This window comes from Cyprinodon variegatus, unplaced genomic scaffold (assembly GCF_000732505.1).
Source record: "Cyprinodon variegatus isolate N-32 unplaced genomic scaffold, C_variegatus-1.0 Scaffold1132, whole genome shotgun sequence".
NCBI lineage: Eukaryota > Metazoa > Chordata > Actinopteri > Cyprinodontiformes > Cyprinodontidae > Cyprinodon > Cyprinodon variegatus.
In genome coordinates, this window is record NW_015151585.1 from 166,679 (window position 1) to 193,940 (window position 27,262).

At 35.8% G+C, this 27,262-nt stretch overlaps 2 protein-coding genes across 2 annotated transcripts in view; one reads left to right on the forward strand and one right to left on the reverse strand.

Moving 5' to 3' along the window:
- arih1 (ariadne RBR E3 ubiquitin protein ligase 1) overlaps positions 1-15,781 on the reverse strand; it is a 21,639-nt gene extending 5,858 nt beyond the window's left edge. Inside the window, exons 1-11 of the mRNA XM_015400683.1 lie at positions 15,357-15,781; positions 10,827-10,894; positions 10,542-10,689; positions 6,200-6,292; positions 5,704-5,759; positions 4,277-4,343; positions 3,584-3,690; positions 3,467-3,509; positions 3,281-3,352; positions 3,065-3,195; positions 2,335-2,392 (exon numbers count right to left, since the gene is read on the reverse strand). Coding sequence (XP_015256169.1) covers positions 2,335-2,392; positions 3,065-3,195; positions 3,281-3,352; positions 3,467-3,509; positions 3,584-3,690; positions 4,277-4,343; positions 5,704-5,759; positions 6,200-6,292; positions 10,542-10,689; positions 10,827-10,894; positions 15,357-15,641 — 1,128 coding nt within the window. The 5' untranslated portion in view covers positions 15,642-15,781. The remainder of the gene's footprint in view (positions 1-2,334; positions 2,393-3,064; positions 3,196-3,280; positions 3,353-3,466; positions 3,510-3,583; positions 3,691-4,276; positions 4,344-5,703; positions 5,760-6,199; positions 6,293-10,541; positions 10,690-10,826; positions 10,895-15,356) is intronic.
- A 1,367-nt stretch (positions 15,782-17,148) lies between these two features.
- Positions 17,149-26,757, forward strand: hexa (hexosaminidase A (alpha polypeptide)). The gene is made up of 15 exons (XM_015400679.1): positions 17,149-17,179; positions 17,333-17,464; positions 17,900-18,004; positions 18,101-18,166; positions 19,320-19,366; positions 19,455-19,565; positions 19,653-19,754; positions 19,886-20,018; positions 20,308-20,488; positions 20,604-20,690; positions 20,778-20,850; positions 23,950-24,124; positions 26,216-26,306; positions 26,404-26,511; positions 26,624-26,757. The coding sequence occupies exons 1-15, from the start codon at positions 17,149-17,151 to the stop codon at positions 26,685-26,687; spliced, it is 1,506 nt and encodes a 501-aa protein (XP_015256165.1). The 3' UTR covers positions 26,688-26,757.
- The last annotated feature ends 505 nt before the right edge of the window (positions 26,758-27,262 follow it).

Sequence of the window (27,262 nt, forward strand, 5' to 3'; positions counted from 1 at the left end):
AAGGAAGGAAGGAAGGAAGGAAGGAAGGAAGGAAGGAAGGAAGGAAGGAAGGAAGGAAGGAGCTTATAAAAACATTCTCAGAAACTGAAACATTTAGTAAGCTGTGTGGAAAGACCTGGAAGTGTGACAGCTCCATCGTTAAAAGTTCACAAATATAAACCTCGAGAAAGATCTTGTGATTGAGTCCATAAATAGCACCATCATCAACAGATTGTGAAAAACTCTTAGGATAAAATTACTGTCACTGTTTGATGACATGAAGAGGCTTTGGAAAAGCAGAGAAAAGTTATTTCTACTTCCTTATTCAATGTGGTTTTTAAAATTATTTTTTTTTTTGTGTGTGTTTTGGAAAAGCTGCAAGGAGTATAAAAGCTATGAGCACACATGCTCCAAGTATAAAACAAGCTTTAGAGGGAATTTCAGTGTTGCCATCATCCAATATAGGGAGCCACTGCTGATTCATAAGCAGAGCCTTACTGGTATTTGCAAGAGAAGTAATGCCTGAGTAGAGCACTAATCTCTATTCACTGGATTGCTGATAGTCCAGAAAAATGTGAACCCACTGGCCGCCATATTGGTATTCCTCACTCCCCTGAAGATGCGGCATCTAATGTGCATGCAAAACCAAGCAGTTTGCCGGCTGAGGGAAGACGTTTCACAGGCAATTTCACAGTCCGTGGAAAGCCATATATACGCTGATGTATCCTATAGTATAGTATGTAGCGTAACATTAGTCTGGCTATCTCAGACTGACTCGAAGATATTGACTGAGTTAACCATCGATATTGTGTCTAATAGAAAACAGAAAGCAGAGTAAATATAAATAATTCACTGTGAAAAGTCAATATAGTAATTCTTTATGTGATTGACCTGTCTTTTTTGTAGTATCTGTTGCATTTCTCATTTGAAAAGTTGTGCTGTAATATATTGCATGTTATATTGACGGAAAAAACGCAAATCAAACATTTTTAAAGGCTAATGCAGACACAGCATAAAAGTATATGGCATCATGCATGCACAACTTGAAAATGGGAAAATACTATAGCATTAACAGACGTGTACTTGTAATTCAGTCTTGATGTGAAATCTTGAAATTAAATGTAAAAATTAATTACCACAACAATTTCAACAATACATGTATATTACACATACATCAATGTAACACTTTTGGCACATCTGTATTATTGTGCTCCATAAACATAAATTTTATTGTGATGGATTTGTATAATGTTATATTATATGATTTATAGACTTCTTAGTTACAGTAATCTACTTATGCTATGAAGCAGCCAGTGTGCGTCCAAGTGATGAATTTATCTTTATTTTAAAAGTCTTAAGTGCCCCTGAAAATGATATCATCGTTGTTCGATGCTGTAGCGCACGTATTGTTTGCATTGTGACCGGTCTAACTAGGGAGTACCAATATGGCGGGCTGTGGCTTCACTCCACCACGTACTACCACCGGGCTGTCAGCAATCCAGTGAATAAATAGAGATCAATGGAGTAGAGGGGCATGCTTGAACAGAAACTTGAATTGATCAAGGGGTCAAGTTTGGTCAGGGACTTTTTAAACTTCAAGGCGACAAGGATGCAGAATGCATTTGATGTCACTCTATTTAGAAATATAAAACACTTGATAAGCTTTTTAAGTTATCACCAATATATTTAGCCGTGCTGCAAGGTGGAGCAGCAAAAGATGAGGAAGATGAGAAAAGTGGAGAGCATTACACAAAGCATTGCAAGACATGATAGAAAAAGACATGTTAACAATAATCAGGCTAGAGTGCCTTTGTGTGTTAATGCCTTTCATAGAGCCAAGCTTTAACATTCCTCTGAGAGTAACCTGAAGCCCCTGTTTAAAAGCACCACTAACGGCTCGCTCTCCCACCGCTGATCGTTACCATCCACTTTATTGAAACGAAGCATACCAGAGTGACATTTCTGTCCTTCACATAGCTTCACATCTCTATACAATGAAAAATATTAGTATTTTGCACTAATATCTTTTATTAGTGTAAATCATTGATCTTTTTTTTTTTAGTAACTCAATTGGTTCCCATTTAATAATGTATAAGATTTTGTTTATTTTATCAGTTTAGCTAAAAATATAATTATGTATCACTTTTTTAACTTGGCATATTGTAATAAATATCTATTTATCCCTTCATGCTATGAAAATATCTTCAGCAAACTCCGGTACTTAAGCACATGGCTGCTTATGAATCGTTAGTTTGATCGATAATATCAGTCAATTTTAGATTTATTTATAAATTTGCATCCCTACTGTATCAAAAACAGCATTAAAATGATTGAGGGAAATGTGGACTTTGTTACCTCTTGGGCATCCCTGGCTGCCTTGGCGTCATCTTCATTGTAGCGGTTGCAGTTGTACCTGAAAGCATCAGTAGTTACAGGATATTTACCTGGATATTTCTATCAAAGTTTTAAATTAACTCAAATGGAGGGTAGTCCAGTGTCTGCACTCCTTGCATTATGACATGATCAAATGGGCTAAACTGTTGTTTCATATGGGGCTAAGGGCTGGTTATACTCCCCGCAGCAGTGTATCGCAGTGAGCTTGACGCAGACATTTTTGATCTATGCTCAATTTAGAGCGTGGTCTGCACTGTAAGTCTAGATACGGCCGAGGCGGAGAGGAAGTGGGGGCAAGTTTTGTCCGACAACGGAGGGACATGAAGGGACATAGCGGGGATCCAGCTGGAAAAAGGGTCCCGGGGTTCTCGCGTGCCTCGATCTTCTAGCTGGTCCATCTTCACGAGTCGTTTTCCACAATTTCAGTCATAAAAACAAAACAGGCCAGCCTCCTGTCTAAGGTCACCTACAATTTGGGAGAGGTGCAGCAGCATGTCTGCGGAGGGGGCGGGGACGTCTTTTTGTTCACTGCGACACCTATGCAGATGACTTAGTTTCGAAGTATAAATCAGCCTTTAGAGAATGGAAACTTTCTGATTTATGAATTTTCCATTGTTATACCAGGAATCACATTTAAACAAACATATTATGCATATTTAATAATGTACAAAACGATGACTTAAGTTCTTACCAGGCAGAGCCGTGAGGTTCCCATGGGCCCAAGCAGACCCAACAGAACTCAGCTTTGCAGTTCTGATTGCGGCAAACCATGTGGTTGCAGCCGCCGTCCTTCTCAATGGTCACATGGCATTTGGGGCACTCCTGTAAAGGTAAGGTGAGCATTGTGTTGTAGTTCGGCTGGAGAACAGGCATTTAATCAGAAAAGTACTTCTTACTGGCTGTATACCTTGGTGTTTGCTGCAATCCAGTTGGAGGTTTCACTGTCATCATCGCATTTCTTAATCCATTTTCTCAGCCACTGAAAATTAAACATATAAAAGCACAAATAAGAAAATGCAGTTTTGATTAAGTGCTGGAATCTTGCACAAGATAATCTTTTATGAATTTATTGTTGCATTGTCATTCACCATACCTTACACTTCACAGGGTCATGCCAGTTCTCTCCACAGTTGAAACTGCGAAAACAACACGTCTATCAACCATAATTTTAAAAACATAACAAGCGGCAAATCTGTGACAGTGTACCAACCAGAACTGGCGGCCACACTTGCATCTCACTGGCTTGGCATCTGGATATTGGACTTTGACAACATGATGGCAGTCCGGTGCAGGGCACCACTTTAACAGTCGATTGCACTTTAAAGAGAAGTTAGAATAAGATTTTTTTTAAGTTTGTCTTATAAATAGTAACTTAAACGATTACTTTAAACTTTAGCCAAATCACGCTACAAAGGATAAAATCTGAGTCAAGTTGCATAAAGCTTGGTACAAACGTAGTGATGTGGTTATTTAGTATAAAGGCTATTCAGAATACATTTGAGAGGGAAAAAAAAAAAGAGATTCAAAAAGAAGTTATGAAGCTTTTAAACTAAGGGAAAGGTAAATGCTAGAGGACATACAAATCCACAGTTTCAAACAATAATGACTAACAAATATAATACATTATGCATTTGTTTGCATTAATCAACTCCTGGTATTTTTAGGCTAACCAAATCCTTCAATATCAACGTAGGCTCACTGCTTGTTATCACTTGTTGCACTACATGTGGCAGATATTCTTCACGTGAACAAGATTCAAGAGGGTCTAATTGTGTTGTTGATGCTTTTTGATTTTAATTTTTCCCCCTTCTTCATTTCCTTTAATTTTTCTCTTCTTTTTAGTCATTTTATTTTTTCCTGTCAAAAACATTCTTTCCATTTTATATCAAACAACAAAGCTTACCTCTACAAAACTATTTGTGATTAAATGCTGGTACTTCAACTTGACTTTTGAATCTGTTATGAGGCGCCTGCGGAAACATAGAATAATAAAATATTTTACATTTAAAAAAATAAAGAAAGGTTGTACATTGAATACACCAACATACACACATATATATTTTTGAAGAAGTGGTTGCAAAGTTTATTAGCAAATTATGATTTAAACTGTGAAATATTTGGACACATTAGCATGCTTGGCTGCTCACTAGTAGTGAAACACTGCTGGATTCTTTTCAAGGAAAGTCCAAAAAACTCGTCATAAAATCAAAGACGGCATAAGAGCCAACACAGTGGCTTTATCAAACTTCAGTGATCCTTATTAATAAAAAAGAAAAATTTAAATACATGGAAACAGATAAAAGATGGACACAATCATAAGACTATATCCGTGCCAGAGCAAAAAGTAGTGATCGTCTGTCCAAAAGGTCAGTTAACCAAGTGCAATATAAAGTCCACTATACAGTTCCCACTCTGCATAGAGGGTAGGGCGGACATTCGGACACAGCATATGTTTACAGAAATCAAAATAAAGCGAACATAGAGTTACTGGAGGAAGATGTATGAAGAAGTTTCATTCATGTGCTTATATGCTTATATGCATCTTTTGATACTTATAATGCTGGAAGGTTTATATTTAAGGTAGACTAAAAAATTGCAAGTGCTGAGTGAACCACTTGAAATTGAATAGAAATGATTTCATCAGACAAAGACAAAATAAGCAAAAGGGGGAAAGCAAAAAAACACAGAGGAAAGATTCTGTTTAGAAGAGGCTTGAAGAACAGGCTAGATATGATTTTATCTTTTGACAAACATCCTTATGATTGTCCTCAAATTGGGGTGGCAATTTGAGACCTCTCCCTGATCCACAGTAAACAGAGATGTGCATAAACACAATGACAGTTCCTTATAGTGCTGTAAAGATCTGTCTGCACCCACAGACATGTCAAAATCAGAGTTTGATTTTGTCATTTCAGAACTAGTGCAAAGGTGCAAGACAATTATCAAATACTTTTGTGCCAGTTACTATTTCCTATTACATCAGATTTATTTTAGGCTTATTCTATTGCTTAGGAAACATTAACACTTGTTAAATAAAAAGCTAACACAAAGAGCTGTGGATTATAATTTCTCTAATCATAATGTTCTAAAGAAAATCTATCTACAACTTCAATAAAAAGGCAAAACTTTGCACACAATGTCATATTTTAATATTACCAGCTACTTTGCCTGATTTTAAAATTGATATTAATTTTACTTAGGAAACATCAAGTACATCAAACTATTAAGTCTGTAGTGATGTAGTTTATTAGCTACATCATGAAGTCATAAGCTACATGTAATGACCACTACTGAATAAAAATCAATAATTAAAATGACCAATGTACTCACATGACTGTGTTGTCATCAACCAAAATGTCACAACTATGAGCAGGACAAGAAATGGTCTGAGAAGGAAGCATAGGAGGAAAATCATTAGTAGGCATCAAAAACCATAAAGATCATTTTAACGATCAAAGGCGATATCAACTTTATTAGATGTATTGTTTTATCTAACAGAGTAGAGATACTTTAATTCTATTAAACAGTCTTTAAATATGCATCCTTGATGCATAAAACATTAAAAAATCAACAAAAATAAAATTAGTTGCATAAAAACAGGGCATCTTGAAAGTATTTTATTTTCTTTTAAGTATATCCATCAAAGAAACTGTGGTAAAATCAATGTTCTTTTATTTCTGCTCAACTGTACTAAAAATGTAATAATTAAATTCAGCATCTCTAATCAAAAAAGAGAAAGTAGTATTAGCTAAAGAAATTGGTATACTAATCTCTGATAAGAAAGGCTTGATCAGTCAATCTCAAAAAATGCATTTTAAAATGGTACCTGTCCCATTCCTTCTTCTATGATTTTGGTAGTCAAATAATCCCCCCAGCACTGCATGCAGAACTTGTGTCCACACTCCAGGCCTGTAAAGTACTGAGAAAAAAAATAAAAGAAATTCAACAGTTAAAACATGTAACATTAGGCTACCTTCACACAGCAACTCTTGATGCTCGGTTCTGATTTTTTTGCTGCAATCTTTTTTAATTTTTCTATTTCTGCTTCACTTGCACATAAATGTATCTGCCATCAGACTTCTGCCTAAACTGTTCAAGAAATCTAAGGGAGCAATGTGTGCAGAAGAATGTAGGTACCACACAGCAGCTAACTGTCAATAAAGCCACAAACCATTTAAAATACATAAGGTGCCAGTGTCTGTGCCTTTACTGGACTTTTGGGCAAACAGAACTTTATCATTATCATGACCACATCATAGTGATATGAAAGAAGAGGAAAATTAGCATCCAACAATGAACAACAGCCTTTATTATAGCAGTTTCTGCTACTTAGAGCTGAATGGTTTTCCAAAAAATATATCAAAATTGTGCTTTTTTTGTAGCCTAAATTGTGATTGAAATTATATTTTGATTCTTCTTTGGGCTAACCAAAAGCATGAAGAGGTTTTACACTGGGCTTTCATTATTTTCATGACCTTGAAAGCTTGCTTATTTAGAGTGAATTATTGCAGGATTTTACTGGTACTGCTGAGTAGAAATGGTCTTACTTATTGACATGAATCTGTGTGCTAGCTGCTACTCTCTTCCCTTAACTTAGCGCCCGCTACAAGGGCTGGAGTGAGTGAGAAAGTTAGTGCCTTACTCATCTTAAATGTAACTTGACAAAATTGAATGCATCCGCAGTTTGAAAATTTTGTTCTCTAAAATTGGGATTATATTTTAAATACAATCAAATTGTATTATGTCTGATATGACCGCATATGCCTTCTATATGAGAGTGGCCTGAGAGGCTCATTATGCTTGAAATTTTGTGAGAAAAATGAGCCGCCCGCCCGTCAACGCGTCTGCAGCATTTATACTATGCTTTTTCACAAGATGCAAGCTGACACCACCACACTACACGAGGAAGTACAAAACACAGCCGTATACAACTTTACCAAAGCCTCATCATGCTATTTGAGAGGGACAGTCATTTATTTCCTGAAGTTTTTTCCCCTCAATGTGTTGATAGTGGTGATATTTAAGAGCAAAATCATGGGACATCTGTAGATGATTACATTTACGAACCCTTGCCAGCGCAAGCTCCTGCTGTACGGTTTTCTGTATGGCTCTGTCCGCGTAGTTACAAGTTTTCCTAGGTGCTCCAGGTGGAAATTCTGTCCGCACAGATTCCACGCGGAGGGGTATGGGGCCCAAAATTATGTAATATGGCCGCGCAAACCCCGTGAAAGATTTCAGCATAAATCAAGCTTAAGTCATTAACAAGAGGCAAACTGTTCAGAAAAAAACTGTTCTTAAAAATGTAAAGTTATGCCAAAATAAATAACATTTATAATAATTTAGATCAAAACGGAGTGGAAGTGGAAATTATTTGTTAACATCTTAAAACAAATGACAAAATGAATCTTTTTAAGAAAAAGGTTGTTTGTAACTCACACTACTAGCACTTAATATTGATTCAATTTCCATAAAAGCTTGGCTTTGGCAGAAAAAATTCTCATTTGTATTTACTCCTTTATTAAGCTAGCAAACCACACTGAGGTAAATAGGAGTGAAATCCTAAATATATTCATTGCCTTTTAGGGTTTCAGAGGTTCCGTTAACATTATTAGGACAGTCAGTTCATGTTATCCATCCATCCATCCATCCATCTTCTTCCACTTAGCCGGGGTCGGGTCGCGGGGGTAGCAGCTTCAGTAGGGAGGCCCAACCTCTTGGGCCAGCTCCTCTGGGGAAAATCCCAAGGTGCTCCCAGGCCAGCCGAGAAACATAGTGCCTTCAGCGTGCCCTGGATCTCCCCCTGGGCTTCCCCCCAGTGGGACATGCCAGGAAAACCTCACCAGGGAGAAGTCCAGGATGCATCCTAATCAGATGCCCGAGCCACTGCAACTGGCTCCTCTTAATGTGGAGGAGCAGCAGCTCTACTCCGAGTCCTCCCCAGATGACTGAACTCCTCCCCCTATCTCTAAGGGAGAGCCCAGACACACTATGGAGTAAACTCCTTTCAGTCGCTTGTATGAGGAACCTGGCAGTTCATATCTCTGACAAACTAAATGTTTTCATATTTTGGTACCTGTGCATATACTCAAACACAGGAACAAAGTTTTTCATGTATTCCACTACAAAGAAGGGCTAGCAATGAGAAGAAATTATGCATTATGTCAGAATCCTCCCTAAATCTTAAGATTTTTCTTTTTACTGTTTTAAATTAGAGAACATCACCTCCACTGACAAATTGGTGTAAGGATGACTAGTATTGATTTAGAAAATGCACCCATTTCTTGACCAATTCAAGTATTCACATTAAAACAAAACATATTTCCAGCTCTTATTTGGGATAATAAATTTATAAACAACATTATTACAGTTGGATTGGTCATAATGCTACTTTAAAGTTTGTGGTAGACTTTAGTGCTGGAGCAGATGTTCTTTGGAGGATTTAGAGTTAAATAAATCTTAGGCTTGGTTTCCTCTCATCTTCTCAGATGAAACAGAAGCTTAAGATTGTCCTTAGTTGAGTAGCTGGTTCATAAACACTGATTAAATACAGTAGCCATCTTACTTAAAACTTTCCACTTGACCGGAATACCACTCATTTTTGCTTTTTAGAGATAACCACAGTTTTTCAAGCTGATTTTGCAGGTTATTAGTGAAGCAAACTGCTTGGGTAGAGGAAGCCATTTGGCTGGTTTACAGACATGGTGCTTATAGCTAATTAAGGCCAAGTCCACACAAAACCAAACATGGTACATTTTCATAAAAGGCTTGGAAAAACGATGTGCCCACACAGGTGTACACAGCACCAATAATGACCCAACTGTACATATGCTTGGCCCTTTAGAGGCCATTAGTCACTCCCACAAAATCACTGACAAACCACTACGCATGTGCAGACATCTCATGCGAGGCAAACACAACAAAATGACGACAAACAGACATGTGTTACAAAAAGGGCTAAAGCTATGACGTAACTGTTAAGGCCAATTTATGCTTGTGACGCATAACCTCTGCAACCGTAAAATCTGCCTCTGTGCGCGACCACGCACCCCAGCAGAGGTTCTGCAACCGTCGTCGCACACATAAAAAAAATCCTGACTATGCGTCGGACGGTCGCAAACCCACACAGACCTCAAGCAGAAGTGCGCAGACAAAAAGCAGTTGTGATTGGTCCTTGGTACACCTTTCAGGCTGTCTGTGTGGTCATCCTTCTCAATTCGGTGCCGGGACGCACCATTTTTAAATAACCGAGGAACAACTATAATGGACAACTACGACAAAAGGTTAATTGTCGAGGTTCGGAAGTACAACCACTTGTATGATGCCTCAGACATTCGCGATTTCTCGAATAGTTTCCCTCTTGCGCTTAGGCGGGAAACTGCTGTGCGTCCCTAGAAATTCCAGACCAACGGTGCAGAAGCAGCAAAACTGGTGTGCGACCAGACCCAAGCGACATTTGATGTGTGCGGTTGCAGAAGTCTAATCTGCCTTTTGGAAAACGGATGTACGCACTGAAACATCAAACTGATCATTTCAAAGTTTTCCGCTCTGAGATCTGGTTTCTAAAATTGATGGTCACCCAAAAAGACAGACTCGTTTGGATGGACAGCCTAAAATCACCTTTGTACAAATACCTAATCTTGTCTCTGTTATATTTGTCTGTAGTGATTTAGATACAGGTCCTCTTAATTTATCAATATAAAACACGGTACCTTTCTGACATACTTGGTTTTGTCCGCAATTTAAAATAAAACAAGCACCTAATACTAGGATTTTGAAGTACATCAACCGACATTGAAAATAAACTGCTTCATATTTGCATAAATGTGTTAGAAACAAAATAATTTCAAAATCAACAAATGCTTTCAAATCGTGAACAATTGCCTGCCTTACAACCAAACAAAGTGTATTTGAATAATAAAATGGCTTTCTACCATTTTGTTTTAACTGTTACTGGAACAAAGTTCGGATATTTTTTTGGATGTATTTATTTTATCCAACAAATGCTTCTAATCTTTTATATGGTGATTCTAAAAAAATAAAGCAAGATAAATGCATCTTAATCAAAAAAAAATATTAGGTTAGGAAATATTATTTAATACTTCACTCAAAATATTCCACATCTAAAAAGGTGGAATTCAGCACAGTGCTGATTCAGCTATGCAACTCACCGAGTTGGGGAAATTTAGGTAGCAGATCTGACAAGGCATGTCTTGTGCCGCTGATCTAGTGTTCATTGGAGCACGGATCCGAGGCTTCTTGCTGGGGTTGATCACATGACACTCCGAGAAAAGCTTGTCCAGATTACCATCAAAGTATCTGTGATATTCAAACAAAAGACAGAGTTACAAAACATGTAAACATTCATGTTCAAGGAGTGCCTCTGTCATTCTTTATTTCTTGGCACCAAGTAACACCACAGCAGCAAATGGTCAGAGTAAATCACAGATTCCTACCTTTCCATAAGCTTTTCTTTATCCCAGTTGAAGTGGCTGAGAAGAATGCGCGTTATTGTTGCAGGATTCTAAAGGAGAGAAAAAAAGTGTTTTTACATTTAGGTTTTTCTGTTAATCAAAATGTTTATAATAAAGCAAGCTTCATTAAAAAAAAGGCCAAAAAACATTTGCAGGGATTCGATTTCGCAATATTAAAGATAAACAGTACTAATGTTGTTTATCTTAAGTGTCTTTAAAAAATATGTGCTGATAAAAACACAACTCCAAACTGTGAAGAACACCACCTTGGGCAGTCAGCAGTTCGAACACATTTAGAGAATTTCCATCATATTGTTTATATAAACAATACTTTTTAGACTAGAACCAGTGCAACTAATGCAACATTAACCATTAGTTGTTTCTTGACACTCAGTATAAACTACTAGTTATAACAGACGTGGGGCTTTGTTGATTATAATAGAAAATCCCTTTATTGTCCCATAATAGGGAAATCACAGGGCATTACTTTAGTCAAGTGTGTGGTATTACTTCTCAAGACAAAGATTACTTACATTTAGCAGCATTGTCCAAAAATTAACTAAATTATTTTTCACCAGAATATTCTACCAGCATGATGACACAAATACAGCTATCCTGTTGAAGCAAAACTAATACTGTAATCATTTGACATACTGACACTTGTAATGTTGCCTTTCACACACATTAATCTGAAAACATCTAAGATGAAGATGGCAGACATTAAACACTTCTCTCAAAAGTATCACAACATATAAACATTAAAGTTGTCAAAGCTGGGCCAGCTGCGGCGGCAACAAAAAAACTATAATTGTTCAGCACTGCAGTTTTCTGTCCTGATATTTATCAAAATATTATTTGTTACAATCCAAATTTTAGATGCCTTGTCAAATGTGACCATTTTTGGATGCAAATTAGAGAGTGGGGATCAGTAATTTATCAGGGATTGAGTTTTATGTTGATCTGAAGATATATTATGGGTCTCCTGTCTCTGTATGCCGCGTAGGGACAACTAAAACTTTGTTCAAGGTTGATTTCTGCTAATTTACTCAGTGGCTCTCGCATTTCTCAGATTTTCCATATAATACCTTCTAAAAACCCTAAAAACAAAACCACAAGCCCTTTTTCCCCTTCAACAGACCAAAATGTATGATTAGGGAGCATCACCTTAATCCAGTAGGAAACCTTAAAGATTGAAGCCGTGTCCGATTGTCCGCACAAATCCCTGTGTAGGGCACTATATAGTGGTTAGGACATGTTAAATGAGTGTTCAAACATCGAGTAGATCAAAATGTAGTGGAGTCGATATTTCCCACAATGCACCTTGAAAAATAGTGAGAACCCATGGTCATTAGACGATCAGATATACCTCGGAGAGCTCTCCTTGCAAGACTGGCAAAAAATAACAAAGAAGGGCTCATGCACCGTGTGGGAAGGCGGAGTTACATGATCAACAAGGGGCGGAAAGTAGTGATCATCTGTTGGAACGGTCAGGTAACTGATTTCACTATAGGGTCCACTACATAGTCCCTGCTTTATATAGTTATTGAGGAATTTAGGGGTTAGAGCGGACATTCTTAAGCAGCCTGAGACATTCTATGAATCACCTACAATCTGTATGTCATTAATATTTTTCAAATAGATGCTGTATTTCATCAAACGCGATGTCTCTGAAAAAACAAGAAAGAAAATTTCAAACAGCAAAAAGTGTCTGCTCATTTTACTGTTGAACTGCTTTTCTCTCCATCTCCACATTTCCAGGTTTTAAAATAGTTAAATGTCAGATATCCTAATAAATGTAGTTTCCACTATGTACTTTTATATTAAAGGAGAAATTCCATTATTCAAAACTATTGCCATACTGGGCTGCTATTTATATTTGCAATTCATCTTCTGATAATTGTTAACATGAAAGCATGGTATGGGAATGCCCTCTGATTTGATCAATCAGTACAATGAGAGCACTCTGGCTCTTCAAACTTTCCTAAACTAACATAAGTTTAGGAAACTGAATGAATTGTTTGAGTAAATCGAACTGTATAAAGCCTCTGAAAATAGGCTTTATTTTTTTTTTTCTTTAAATTTATAATAAAATGTAAAAAATATTACATTCCCCAGGAATTTTTTACATAAATTTAAGTATAAAATGAATATTTCTTTATTCACTTATTCTTTATTTTGGAATATTTTCTTCACTGGTGAAATACACGTGTTCTTAAATGCTATTTGAAATCAGCAAAGGACTAGGAAAATAATATAGTAATTGATGAAAAACAAGAAAATGTCCAATGTTTGATTCTGTAGTTTAAAATTTCCCCTTTACCAATTCCTAGCGCAACTGTTCGCACATATTGCCATTTCATCCTGTTAACCCAAACATATAAACAAGCCGTTATATACCTTTATAGAAGGGGTGGACAATAATTCAAAAACAATACATACATCACAATATAATCATATTAAATAATGAGGATATGGCACTTCTGATATTTCAAGATGCATTACAGTCTATGATTACCATATTTTATTAACGGACTGAGGTTCCAGGTTTTATGTAGTTTTATGTGTTTTTAAAACAAATATTTCTAAGATGTAATACTGGATGAGTTTTATAAACATGGTAAAATAATTGTCCAAAGTTTGTACAGGATTCTACTGTGGCCATACATGGCAGTCTTCCCGAGTCCTTTATCTTTTATACAACTATCAAAAAAATATATTTTGTCGACTAAAATTAAGAAACATATTGTGATCTAAGATTTGCCATATCATCCACTAAACTACTTTGCATAGCTCTTAGTATATCTTGTTTTGCAGATAAGCATTTACAAGACTCATGTAGATCAATAGTCACAATATAAAATATACATGTTTGTCTAAAAACCTCTGTAACACGGTCAAATCCATTTCCACTAGGTGATAAAATTAACTCCTGTGAAAGTTTATAACCTCTGATTGATATTACAAGGACTTTAAACAAAAATGCAGAACCAGAGCAAAACTAGAAATATGAAAAGCAGCAATGAACAACAATGAACATCACTGACTTTGTTTTGGTTTGAATTTGTATTTCATAAGAAAAATAACATTAACATAGGTTATTCTGCACAATATCGTATGTAACATAATGTAAATTACTGCTTTAATGTTATTAACTGAAACTGTATCAAAGAATAGTTATCTTTTTGTCAGAAAATGATATTGAGCCCATAAAAAAAGATTGTAATGAATAATCCACAGCTTTTTAATAGCCATGTCCGGAAAGGATAAGATGTCATTCGGAAGGGAAAGGAAAGATCCCTTTATATCCCCACAGTGGGGAAATTTGTCTGATGAGTTAACTCATCCCTAAGGGATGTGAAGTGCTGCCCCACTTTGTAGAACATGGGGAGCAATCCAGGGTTAATGGTCTTGTTTAAGGACCTACAGTGACAAGTGTGAAATTTGCAGCCTTTCCAGGTGGCCTCTCCATGTGTATATTCTTTATGTATGTCTAGCCAAGTTATTCCGACATTTTGTTCCAACTATTTTTAATAATTCCAAGCAATACATTGTCAGTACTTGAATCATTACGTTTGAATATTAATACTATCCAAAAGAAAGCACTTACATTTCTACAGCATGAAAATGTCAAAAGGGCCAGTATTGTATGGAAAGAAGGCATGCATTGTCACCTTTAACATATGTCAAGCTACGTGTGACCTATGTTATGAACCACAAATTAAAACGCCAGGTTACGGTAATAGAAAACTGAATGGTTAATTAATTAAGATAATTTTTCCCTCTATAAACTTAAATGAACCTAAGAGAGGAAATGGAGGCCTCAGTTGGCTCCGTGCTACTGCCAAGCTAATGCGAGACGGTTGGAGACGGTTGTTTCACAAACAACTTTGATAAATACTGGTATTTAATGAGCATTTAATCACATTGGAAATGCTCGTTCTCCATTATTTAACAAATATAGCTGATAACTTGCTAACTTACACAATGTCCAACTACCTCTTGGACAAACATCAAAATACTATGGCGGTAGTTAATGTGCACTACATAAAAAAGGGTCACATTTCAATTGATTAGTTAATCTCAATCTTTGCCTCGAAGAAGCTCACACCTAATGTTAACTAAATCTGCAATTCAAAACGATGTGCTTCTTCAGCTAGCATGGCTTTAGAGGATGGCTAAGTAGCAAGTAGGCTAACATTAGCTTAGCAATCGTAGCTGCCAACTTCTCAATGGGGATTAGACTACTTCCTGTAACCAAACTTCTATTTTAATTTATAGATTTAAAGCCATTTATTAAAATTTTCCATCAAACTAAAAATAGTAAAAAGAAGCAGAAACTTATAATAATTGAAAAAATATTTTTTAACATGTATTAATCTTCTGAATCTGTTACCTTTTACTAAGTTAACCACTACAAGGCTAGCTGCTAACGGCTATCGTCCGTGGCCTGTTAATGCTTCACAAAATCATGAACCCCGGTCTTTCCTGACGATGGTGCTCCACAATACCTACCTGGATGACCTCGTTGACCTCCCTGATACACTCCACCATATGCTGGAGGATCTGTTCGGCAGTTAAAACCTCGAAACGGTAGTCCTCCTCCTCTTCCTCCCCAGGACCGTGGCCACCTACACCAGTTTCGCCGCCCTCATCTCGCTCCCCACCGGCTACCACCGGATCAACCAACTCCACATCCCCGAGCTCCAGGGTGTCGTCGTCGGGCTCCACTTCGCCGCTGTCCTCGCTACATTCGTCTTCGTCGTCGTATTCATAGTTATAGCCCTCGTCTGAGTCCATCCCTAGGGTGTTTACCGTCTTACGACGAGTACACCTCGAGGTTGAAAACACCAGATATTGATGGCGGAACAATACGAAAACCAAAATTATCCGAGCCTGTTTTTCAGCTGCAGCGAAAATGACAACAAAACGTCGCAGCTGCTAAGCCAACAAAGAGGAGCAGCGTCACCAACTGACGACGGCCTTACGTCAGACAAACTAGAAAATTAAATGTGAAGAGATATGCAGTATTTTTATCTGAACCAAAGATTACTTTATGAATATATGTATATATATATATATATATATATATATACAATATGTTATCATATATATTATTATATATATAATAATATATGTATAATTATTATATATTATCATATATATATAATATTTATTATTATTATTATTATTATTATTATTATTATTATTATTTATTTTTAATTTTTTTGTACCAAAATTAAAAGATGAAAAAATGCTTCTGAGATCATTTTCAACCTATTTACTTCTTAGAAATGCCTCTGAAACTTGAAACTTAATCAAATATTTTGGATATCAACCCGTAAGCTTTGCAAACTGCAATCGGACTTTTTATATTTCTTTCAGAGTAATGACTTCATCTTTGCTGAGTGGCATACTAATACCTCTTTTCTCTTGAATGGTATGTTGGCTTGACATTCCCATAGTGTTTATATTACCTTTGGGTATCTACAGTTGTCTGCGTGTGATGTTAGTTATTATTAAAATTTTATATTTAATCATACAAGCAGTTTATTATAATTTTTCCCCCCTAAAATACATCCTTACTAAAGAGGTATTTACTTGCTAAGGATGTATATTAGGCCTAAAAATAGATGCCAAATGATTCCTGAGGCATACCTAAAGTTAACTAAATTATTATAATTAACCTATAAGCAACTTACAAAGCTTTGAGGGTTTCTAAATTAGTTGTAAGGTATAATAGTGTTAGGGCCTTATCAGCTAAAAGTTTGCATGTATAAAAATCAGCGGTGTCAAGTAAGGAAGTACAAATACTTTGTTACTGTACTTAAGTACACTTTTTAGGTATCTATACTTTACTCCATTGCTTATTTTTCTTCCTACTCCTGACTTCTACTCATTACATTTTCACACAAGTATCTGTACTTTCTATTCCTTACATTTTTAAAACAAACGTTACTCGTTACTCTTGGCTTCGGTTTTAAGTTTATAAATATTTATTTCACATCATGTGCGCCATCCAATGCAGATCATTGGCGCAATAAATAAAACTGATGAAAAATGTCTGCAGACTTTGTTATGAGAAAGAAGGATATATATGTGTGGGGTGTGGATGCATATGATTACTATGCCATACTTCTAACTTGTTATTCTATGGCTTTTATGTTCTGATGGCCCCCATCTGGCCTCCCCTTTGAAAACCTTCTGGAGGCTGCCCTAGTAGTTGTAGGTCCACTATTATTATGTATATCATTGGGGAGATAGTGGTAGGCTGCCTGTTGTTTACCTCATGTGACTACATGTACCTATGCACCTGACTGGCTTAGTTGGCCAGGAAGGCGAAATGTCGATTATGAAAGTCATGTGCTCAGAAAATCCTGGATACAACACTCTATTAAACTATACTTTCCTACTATTTATAATACAACAGATTGGCTTAGTCAAAGTACAGAGTGTGTGGCCGTTACCACAAACTTGTATCACCTCAACAGAGAGATACCAACTAAAACCCCAAACTTTCAGCTTTGGATACAGAGGACAACTGACTGAACAACACAGCTGTTCTGTTCTGGATGCTGCATTCAAAAGATACTTTTCCATTTTATTTCCAGACTACCCTTCTGGTGAGTACATTAGTTGGTTTAGACTATTTTAGTTAACAAATGTAGTTACACAACTGTATAAACAGACAACTGTTGGTAAATTCTATGTTTCATTATGACATTTAAGAGTAAATGTTCATATCATAACAAATTTAAAACTGAATTACTGTTGGCAAACTTGCTAGCTTTGTTGTGAGTGCTCTGTCTGTCATTGTGCCTTTCAATGTGGATGAATGGGCTTTGTAAAAACAGCAGTTCAACTGTAGGCCAAACTAAAGCCTTTTAGTTTCAACACATTCAATGAAAATGGACAATGCCGCTTCACTCTCGTGTGTTGTCTAATTATACAATACTTAAAACATTTAAAAAATGGTTAAAGATTTGAAATATCAGTCATAAAATACAATGTAAAACTTGTGATGGTAAAATCCTGATATTTACATTCATTTTTGACAGGAAATGATACTCTACAATTTACTGAGAATGAGGTATTTACTCTCACAATCAGTCTTGATCATCATGACTGTGAGGGTTACCCAAATCAAGATTCTTCTGAGAGATGTGAGTATAAAAATACACTTTACACAATGTAATGCATGGAAATATGTTAGAATTGTAAAAGCACTCACTAACAACTTCCTTTCATCTATGTTTTAGACAAACTGAATGTCTTTGCTGGGCGAGCATCTCTAAACGCTGAAACAGTGTGGGGTGCTCTAAGAGGTAATTATTGCCACTACATTTTCAAAGAATTTGAAAATGCCCTACTGAAATTGACATAATAAAAATAAGTCAGAAAGGATTGTTATCTTGCTTACATGGTAACAACTGTTTGGTGGTAAACAACCCAATTTGGATTATCTTGCTAAGCCAGTTGAGGCTCAGCTGTGAGTAGGAAATTGTGTTAAAGCTATTTAAATCAAGTTAAACGGATTGCCTGATTTGCTGAACAAGTAAGATTGCAAAAGTAAAAATACTATTGCAGTATAATACTATCATCTTTTTTTTTTACATTTTACCACTCAATCTTGCTCCACAGGAACTGTGAAAGGCACCATAGAGCCTGACTATTTCTATAGTTCAAAACAAATTGTGTCATGCTTAATATTCTTAACCTGTAATGTGTTTATTGCATTCTCATATTTGTTTTTTACATAATATGGTTTGCTTTTTTACTGTGATCAACTTTTGTCATTTAATAATAGGCTTAGAAATACATAGGCTATGACTTTACTTGGTGGGTCGATCACCAAACAACATAGAAATATATAGAACAAACAAAAGTACACACATGTACACCTAAGGGTTATTTAGACTTGCTAAATGAACTTTTAACAGGCCATCACCCATCAGTGGGTTAAATGGCTGCAAAATTAGGAAGTCCATTGTTTTGACATCAGAGACAAAATGGCTTCTCACTTCACTATGTCCATTTTCACACATTTTCTCTATTTACTTTTTAAATATTTACAGCTACCTGTAATTGGGTCTGGGGAGACTAATTGAACAGAGAAAAGGTCTGGACATACCCTCAGAAAATACTCATATTCTTTCTATTGTTATCAATGTGAACTTTTATTAGATAAAACCTGTACCTACAGCTTTATTTTACTTTAAAGCAGAGGTGGCTAAAGTATTCAAAAATGTATTACTTACTCACATAAGGGTATAAAGTTGTCATCCAGTAAATTACTCAAAATGTTTTTGTTTTATAACAGCATTTGATTTCATATTTAGAAGAGGTGAGGTTATACAAAATGTTGCAAATTCGGATATTTTCAAGAATTAAAGAAAAAATAGATATACACATACTTTCTAATATGTATGCTTGTTCAAAAAGGAGTTGTTGACATGCATGTATTCTGATTAAGCACAGGTCTAGAATCCTTCAGTCAGTTGGTATATCAAGATGACGTTGGCTCAGTAAGTCAAAGTTAATGCTAATTTTTAGGTTTATATATAATATCTATCATAATATAATTACATTTATAATATTTGTTTTTTCTTTCAGTATTATATTAACAAGACCTATATTGAGGATTTCCCACAATTTAAGTACAGAGGAATTTTACTGGATACTTCACGACACTATTTGCCGGTGCCTGCCATTTTAAAAACTCTGGTAAAGTTCACATAACTTGATCATAAGATCTCTTTGGGTTTTTTTGTGCTTTTTTGTACTTAATATCTTCAGCTTTTTTTTTTCTAGGATGCAATGGCCTACAGCAAGTTTAATGTGTTTCATTGGCACATAGTTGATGATCCCTCCTTCCCTTATCAAAGCCACACATTTCCAGAACTTTCCAGTAAGGTATGTGGATTAGGAAAGCTATTAGATTACATTTTATGGCAGACCTATTATTTTTTTACCCCACTCTCTCTTAAGCCACGAGCTGGGAACTTCCCTCCCCCCTATAACCAAAACGTCTCGCTCTGATTCAGGGTGCTTTCCACCCAGTGACTCACATCTACACACAGTCAGATGTGAGAAGGGTGATCTCACATGCCAGGATGCGAGGAATAAGAGTTCTTCCAGAGTTTGATTCACCAGGACACACTAAATCTTGGGGAAAAGGTAGAATTTTGAAGGAAACTAGTAACATCTAACAAAAATGCCTCTGTGAACCAGAGTACCTTTTTTTTTGTGTGTGAATGTTATGGTACAGTTTTCTATATATTAAGAGACTCACATTTTATTATTACCTCATAATAAATACCTCAAACCTGCTGAAATGCCATTCTTTTAAGATTTATTATTATTATTATTATTATAAGATTTAGCATTAGTCTCATTTTCGTATCAATATATGTATATTTCATAAAACATATACATGTATGTATTTACTTTTTTATTTATGTATTAGGTCAGCCTGAGTTGTTAACTCCCTGCTACAGAGGGGGCAATCCTTCTGGGGCTTTTGGACCTGTTAATCCAACATTATCCTCCACCTATCAGTTTATGGCAGCACTTTTTAAGGAAGTGGCCACAGTGTTTCCTGACTCATATATCCACTTAGGAGGGGATGAAGTTGACTTTTCCTGCTGGTATGTGTGAAAATAAAAACAAACCACTGCATATAAAAACAAAGAACCCTAATATTCAACTGAAAAAGTCTTAAAAAAGCTTAAATTTATGACTGAGTGTGCTTGTTTTTCTTAGGAGATCAAATCCTTATGTTCGTGCATTCATGCAGAAGATGGGTTTTGGATTGGACTTTTCTAAACTTGAAGCCTTCTACATTGAAAAGTAAGGCGGTAGAGGGGAGAATTTGTATAAAGGTCTCTTTGAAAAACCTAATTATAGAGTAATAAATATGACTGCCTTCATCAACAGGATTCTGAACATCACATTAGCCCTCAGGAAGACATCTATTGTGTGGCAGGATGTTTTTGACTATCATGAACGCGTAAGTTTGCACCAGGAGATGTATTATTTCTTTTAAGAACAGAAGTTTAATGAGATTTATGTGATATTTTTCAATGTTGTCATACACTATGGACCTGATCTAAAAAAAAAAAAAAAAAAAGTACAAACATTTAGCAGGCATCTTGAAGCTGATCGACTAAGACTGGGAACGCGTACAGGTTGGGGATGCCTTATTTAAATGAGAATATAGCATGAGCTATTGGCTGTTTGGGAGAGTGGAATGGATGTAAAAGCAGGGAAAGCTTGAAGACTATATTGGTGGTAATAATGGTTATTGTTACTTTTTTTCTTAATAATTTTCTTTTCATTTAATTATCTCAAACTGCTACAAAACAACCATAAAAAAAAAACATTAAACAACAGGTAAATGGTAATAGAACAACTATAAAAATTGGAATCATGACCTTGCAGCTCCAAAATGGCATTAACGGATAGACCGTATGTCTCTAATATTGTTATTTCCTCTCTAATTGTAGCTATGCTTCTTTCTTATAAAAACGTCTGCAGACATTTTTGCATGACAGGCTGCACTCAAAGTTAAACTATTTCAGGTTTAATAAATCTTACAAAAACTATTAAGTAAATACATTTGCTTAATGTGCTCCTCCCAGTATTTTGTATTTTTATGATGAATATACAAAACATTTGTCCTGTATATTCATGAGGACAAAGACAACATTTGTACACCTGCGGTTGTGCTTATTTTAAACATGCAAACATGTTCCCCTGGTGTGTAGATGAGCTCTGTGGGGCCATATTGCAAATGTTTTCTATAGTAGACCAGGCCCTAACATTATTATGCTTTACAACTAATTTAGAAATCACAGAAAACAATGTATGGCTTTGTAAGCTGCTTATAGGTTAATTATGATATTTTAGTTAAGCTGAGGAAGGCCGAAAGGAATTCTTAGGCATCTACTTTTAGACCTAAAATACATCCTTAGCAAGTAAATACATCTTCAGTAAGGATGTATTTTAGGGTAAAAAATATATAGCATAAACTGCTTCCTTGCATGATTAAATATAAAATAATTTAAAAAAACCACCACACGCAGACAACTGTAGAGACCTAAAGCTCAGGTAATATAAACACTATGGGAATGTCAACCCAACATAACATTCAGAGAGAAGAGGTATTAGTATGCCACTCAGCAAAGATGAAGTCATTACTCATTACTGAAAGAAATATAAAAAGTCAGATTACAGTTTGCAAAGCTTATGGGTTGATATCCAAAATATTTGATTAAGTTTCAAAGGCATTTCTACGAAGTACTTAGGTTAAACATATTTTCTTAGAAGCATTATTTCTAGCAATCCTAACTGACCTATTGCAGGAAATTGTTAGTCAGACGTAATATCAGCCAGTGAAAACACCAACAAATAACTTATTAACTAATTGGTCTGGTATCTAATATATATTTACAACCCTTGGCAGAGAAAACATGCACTTTTTTTTATCCTAAAAATATCTGGCATAATTCTGGCACATCATTTGGCCACTTTTTAAAGATGCATAAAGCCTATTTTAAGTAGTAGGTTGGCTCAAAAAATGCTTAAATGGCCTGTTCTTATACTTATATAGCGCTTTTTTTAAATCAGGAGACTTGACCAAAGCACTTTACACTACATTCATTCATTCAACCATTTACACACACACTGATAGTGGCAAATTACATTGTAGCCACGGCTGCCCTGGTGCTCACTGACAGAAGCGAGGCTGCTGAACACTGGTGCCACCTGGCCCTCTGACTGACCCCCATCAGTAGAAGATGAAGGTGAAGTGTCTTGCCCGAGGACACAATCACACTGAAACCCGGAGCCGGAACCATCATCCCTTCGATTTCAGGGCAAGCTCCTACATCCGACTCCACTGCCACTTATAAAAACACTCTATGAACTTTCAGTATGGTTGCAGTCAGACCAGTTGTTAAGCACACTTTTTGTCTGCTTTATCAATTTCAAGACTAGTTTGAAAGTTAGTTTGGGATCATACTGTATTCCTTTCCACACTAACCATGTGAAGCAACTTCTAAATACAAGAAATTGTAATGGAACAACATGATTACTGGCAGGTTTGAAGATTTCCATTAACTGAAACCCCTTGTTGCTGTTGATATAGCAATGATATAGCAATGATTTAAGATTTACTTGACTAATGACCTAATGGTCAAGATAGAATAGCCTCCTACAAAGTTTCACATCTGAACACAAATGAAGTTTGTAGGAAAGCATGGTCAAATCAAAAAAATGTTTTGACTAAAGGTTTCATGGTTAGATGAGTCTATTTATCGAGCATTTTGGTCCCAATGACTATACAAAAAAATGAGTCAAGGTGAGACTGTTATACTTAATAACAACACTAAAAACTGTCAAGCAAGGTAGTGACAGCATGATGCTTATGTGTGACTGTTTTGCTGGCATAGGAACTTGTGTATTGCACACAGTGATTCGATTGATAGAGGAAGAAGACAAGAAGACAAGAAAATTATTGCAGATGTCAAAATTGGCCTTGAAGCAGTGAAAGCAGCATATCTTTGGCTTCTGGATTGATTTTGTTCTCAGTTATAACGGAAATGTATCAACTATGCTTAAAATTCAGGTATATGCCAGCAAATACTTATTTAAATTCTGCCATTTCAAGTGACAGCTTAGGCTTATTATGGGCTTCCTGAAGTTTGTGGTAAAGATGAAACTCAAAGAGCATTTATTAAAAGCTCACTGTGGGCTGTGTGTATATCTGAGTCAGTTTATGATTTTCAGATTGTGAGTATCAAAGAATAAGAAGAATAACATTAAACCAGTGCAGCACAATCGTGTATGATCATTCAACCTTGAAACAGAATGGTTTAAATCTATTATTAAAATTCTTACATAATTAAAAATAGAATGCCTTTCTGCTAAAAAAAAAAAAGAAGAAAGAATTGAATTGGTCTACAATAATGTGATTCAAACAACAATTGCCATGGTTTTTTCATGTAAATGGATTAAGGACTTAAAGCATACACTGTAGATGATGTGATGGGTATTATATCACTAAGTGATATATGTATGTCTAATGATGGATTTCTTTGATTTGCAGCGCAAGTCTTTGTCAGTGGTGGAAGTGTGGAAACAGGGTTGCTACCTTTGTGAAGTACGCAGGGTTGTTAAAGCAGGGCTGCGGGTGATTCTGGCCTCTCCATGGTACCTGGACCAGCCAGGACCCACACACAACTGGGCCCGCTACTACAATGTGTGGCCTCTCGCCTTCAAGGGTCAGTGAAAGAATCTTGTCTGCTGTGAATTGAGCATTGTTAAATACAACAATTTTCTCTACTTTATGTTCGGTTTTGTTTTAAACCACTAGATGGCAGCAAATCTCAGTTATAAAGAATAAATTAACTTCAGTAATCTGTTTATGTGTTGGGTTTGCTGTTATGAGGGAAGGAGTTTTACACAATCAGTCTGAACTGTCCTTAAAAAAAAACAAGACACATTGTCTACATTCAAACAGATATTGATTTCTGAATCTGCATAATGGCACCAAAATGTGATGTCATAGCTTTATTTGTTCAGGTTTTTGTGGTAAATGTCATGGTCTTGGATGGGATGCCTGATGGTTTTAGGTTTTCAGGCCTTTCAGCAGTTTCTTTGTCTTTAGGGGTTTTCCTGTGTTTTGTTTTGTTTTCTTAACAATAAAAAGATGATCAGAGATTCTTAGTACTTTTAAGTGAAACTCAGAGAAGAAGAATGGAAAGTTTGGGGCTGCATGGTTGTTTTCTTTGTCCTCTTTTCACCTGTGGGGATCTATCCAGCAGTTTTAAGTTTTCAAAGTGGATAATTATAAATCTAATTAAAAATTTTATTGTTTCTGTATTATTTTTGCAAAACCGAGTTAAGTACCTTTTTTCCTACAATTGTTCATAGAATATATACATATAAACGTATGAGGGATTTTAATGACTCCTTTGAAGACCTATGTTTTCTCTTCATTTGGTTTAGATGCTTTGTTGTTTTAACATCTATAAATGTTAAAAGTGAAACATGCATTTCTGTTCAGCCACTTTTTGGCATGATGCTGCTGCTATGTTTTACCACAGAGATGTTGAGTTCAGATGATGTTTCACAAATGTTTTATTTCAATGTGGACCAAAGACAGCAGTATCTGTTCAATTTAACTCAAGCTCCTACCTATATTTGATTCATTACCTCTGGGTGGTTATTAATAACTGGGTTTTATTTTACCAGTGGCTATCTATTTGCCACTCACCAATAGTCTGTTTTTTCAGGAGTGCATAAGTCAATAGATATTTCTACCAGAGCCTCTGCAGCTCACCCAGAGCTACCATGGTCCTCTTGGCTGCTACTCTATCTAATGATCCCCTTGCCCCCCCTCTTAATTTGGATGGATGGCCATGTTCTACCACCTGATGTTCTACTTTTTAATTTTGGTTAATAGCTTGAACAATGCTGGATAAGATTTTCAATGCTTGGGTTATTTTCTATGATCTAGCCCTAGTTTAAGATCTAGATCAGCTTTCTCCCTGGCCTGTCTTCTGTGCTGCGTGGTTCTGTTTGTTCTCTGATTTTCTCTAACAAATCTCTGAAACCTTCGCAGAACACTTGTATTCATACTGTGATTACATTCAACAGAGACTTAAAAACAACTTAGTTGACTTCTAAAGTCAAATGGTTGGACTGGACTTAATTTAGGGGTTTGATAGTAAAAGGGGTTCAACACAAATGTGTAGGAAACTTGTTAAGATTTTTATGATTGGGTTCTTTAGAAAAAATATAAAAAAAACATTTGAATTTCACTTTACCACTATACACTCCTTTGTTTCCTTCTATCACATACACTCCCATTAAAAAAAAGTTTGATTATAATGTGACAAATATTAAAAATGTAATGGTAAAGAAAATTCTTGCATTGTACCCTATGGTATGATGATGGGATCTGAACTCCTAAATTCTAGACCTGAATTGCCCATTTTACCAATCAGGTATCATTCCTGACATATATAGTTCAGGTCACATATGTTTATTTAAATATACTGTTTTTTTTTTTTTTAATAAAGGTTACTAACTTTGTTATTGTCTCACTAAAATCTCTCATTGAATTTCCTCAGAGTGGGACAATGGAGGGTTATTCTATTAACATAAGGAGCCATATTGACAGATAAAACACTGAATATTTATATTTTTACTGTCCATTCTAGTTTGGATTTAGGGCCTTCGAATATAAACTAATTGAAATAGCATAATAAAAAGATTAATGCAGTTTTTATTTGACATTAAAGCTTAGCTTTATATGATACCAGTACATTAACCTTAATGATGTATTTAGCCTTTTTGTGTCTGGACAGGTTCTGAAAAGCAGAAGCAGCTGGTGATTGGAGGAGAGGTTTGCTTGTGGGGGGAATATGTAGATGCAACCAACCTTTCCCCACGTCTTTGGTATCTAAGACCCAACATCTCCTAAAGTTAAAATATTTTTTTTTTTGCTTGCTTGGCTTGCTTCTTTAACTCTGTTTTAAAACATTGAAATGAACAGGCCAAGAGCAAGTGCTGCTGCTGAGAGACTGTGGAGCAACGAGAAGCAGACCTCCAGTGTGGACAGAGCGTTTCCACGACTGCAGGAATTTCGCTGCAAGCTGCTGAGGTAGTTCACCATCTCTTCAGCTTTTATAGCAATTAATATTGCAAGTCATGGTTGTGAATTTTATAAAACCTGCATATTACATCCTCTTGTTTCTGCCTTGCTTCCTCTTTAGACGTGGGATCCAAGTTGAGCCTCTATATGTGGGCTACTGCAAACATGAGTATCAAAGTGTTTGAGGATGATTTGAAATGTAACATCTTTTAACACACATAGATTCAAAATTGCAAATATCCATCTGTTCTCAGGAATCTTTTAGCTTTAATTATACTTTGCTGTGAAATATGCTAAGTTTTTGTCTTAAGCTATAATAAAATAATTTGTGTGCAAAGCATGTAGTATCTGTTTTCTCCATTGTGTTGTTTCAATTTAAATTCAATTATCTGTTAACTTATTTAAAATATCTGTTTTTAAAAGATAACACGGGAAAGTAAAGATGATGGAATAGATAGTATATGTAATACATTAAACATTTAAGTCCAACTTTTTTCAATGTATTTGTCAAAGAATTAGCTAAACTTTAAAAAAAGAAACCTTCTATTTATCAGAGCTCTTTTATAGAGCATTTTTCATACGACTGTAACAAAAAATGATTCACAGGATAAGCATGTAAATAAGTGGATTAGATGATAATTATATTAGACGACTAAATAAAGGGGAAATCTGGGGTAATGCAAGTGTTTATAAGAGAGGAAGCACCAGAAACAGATTTAAGCAAGGAGGAGAATTCTTTTTCTTTTTAAACTTTCAGCTG

Bases quoted from the DNA above. Each gene is read 5' to 3' on its own strand.
- hexa (XM_015400679.1), top strand. From the start codon at position 17,149: ATGCACCTGACTGGCTTAGTTGGCCAGGAAG. The intron at 18,005-18,100 runs GTGAGTATAAAA...TCTATGTTTTAG, and splicing joins TCAAGATTCTTCTGAGAGAT to ACAAACTGAATGTCTTTGCT. The intron at 26,512-26,623 runs GTAGTTCACCAT...CTTCCTCTTTAG, and splicing joins TTTCGCTGCAAGCTGCTGAG to ACGTGGGATCCAAGTTGAGC.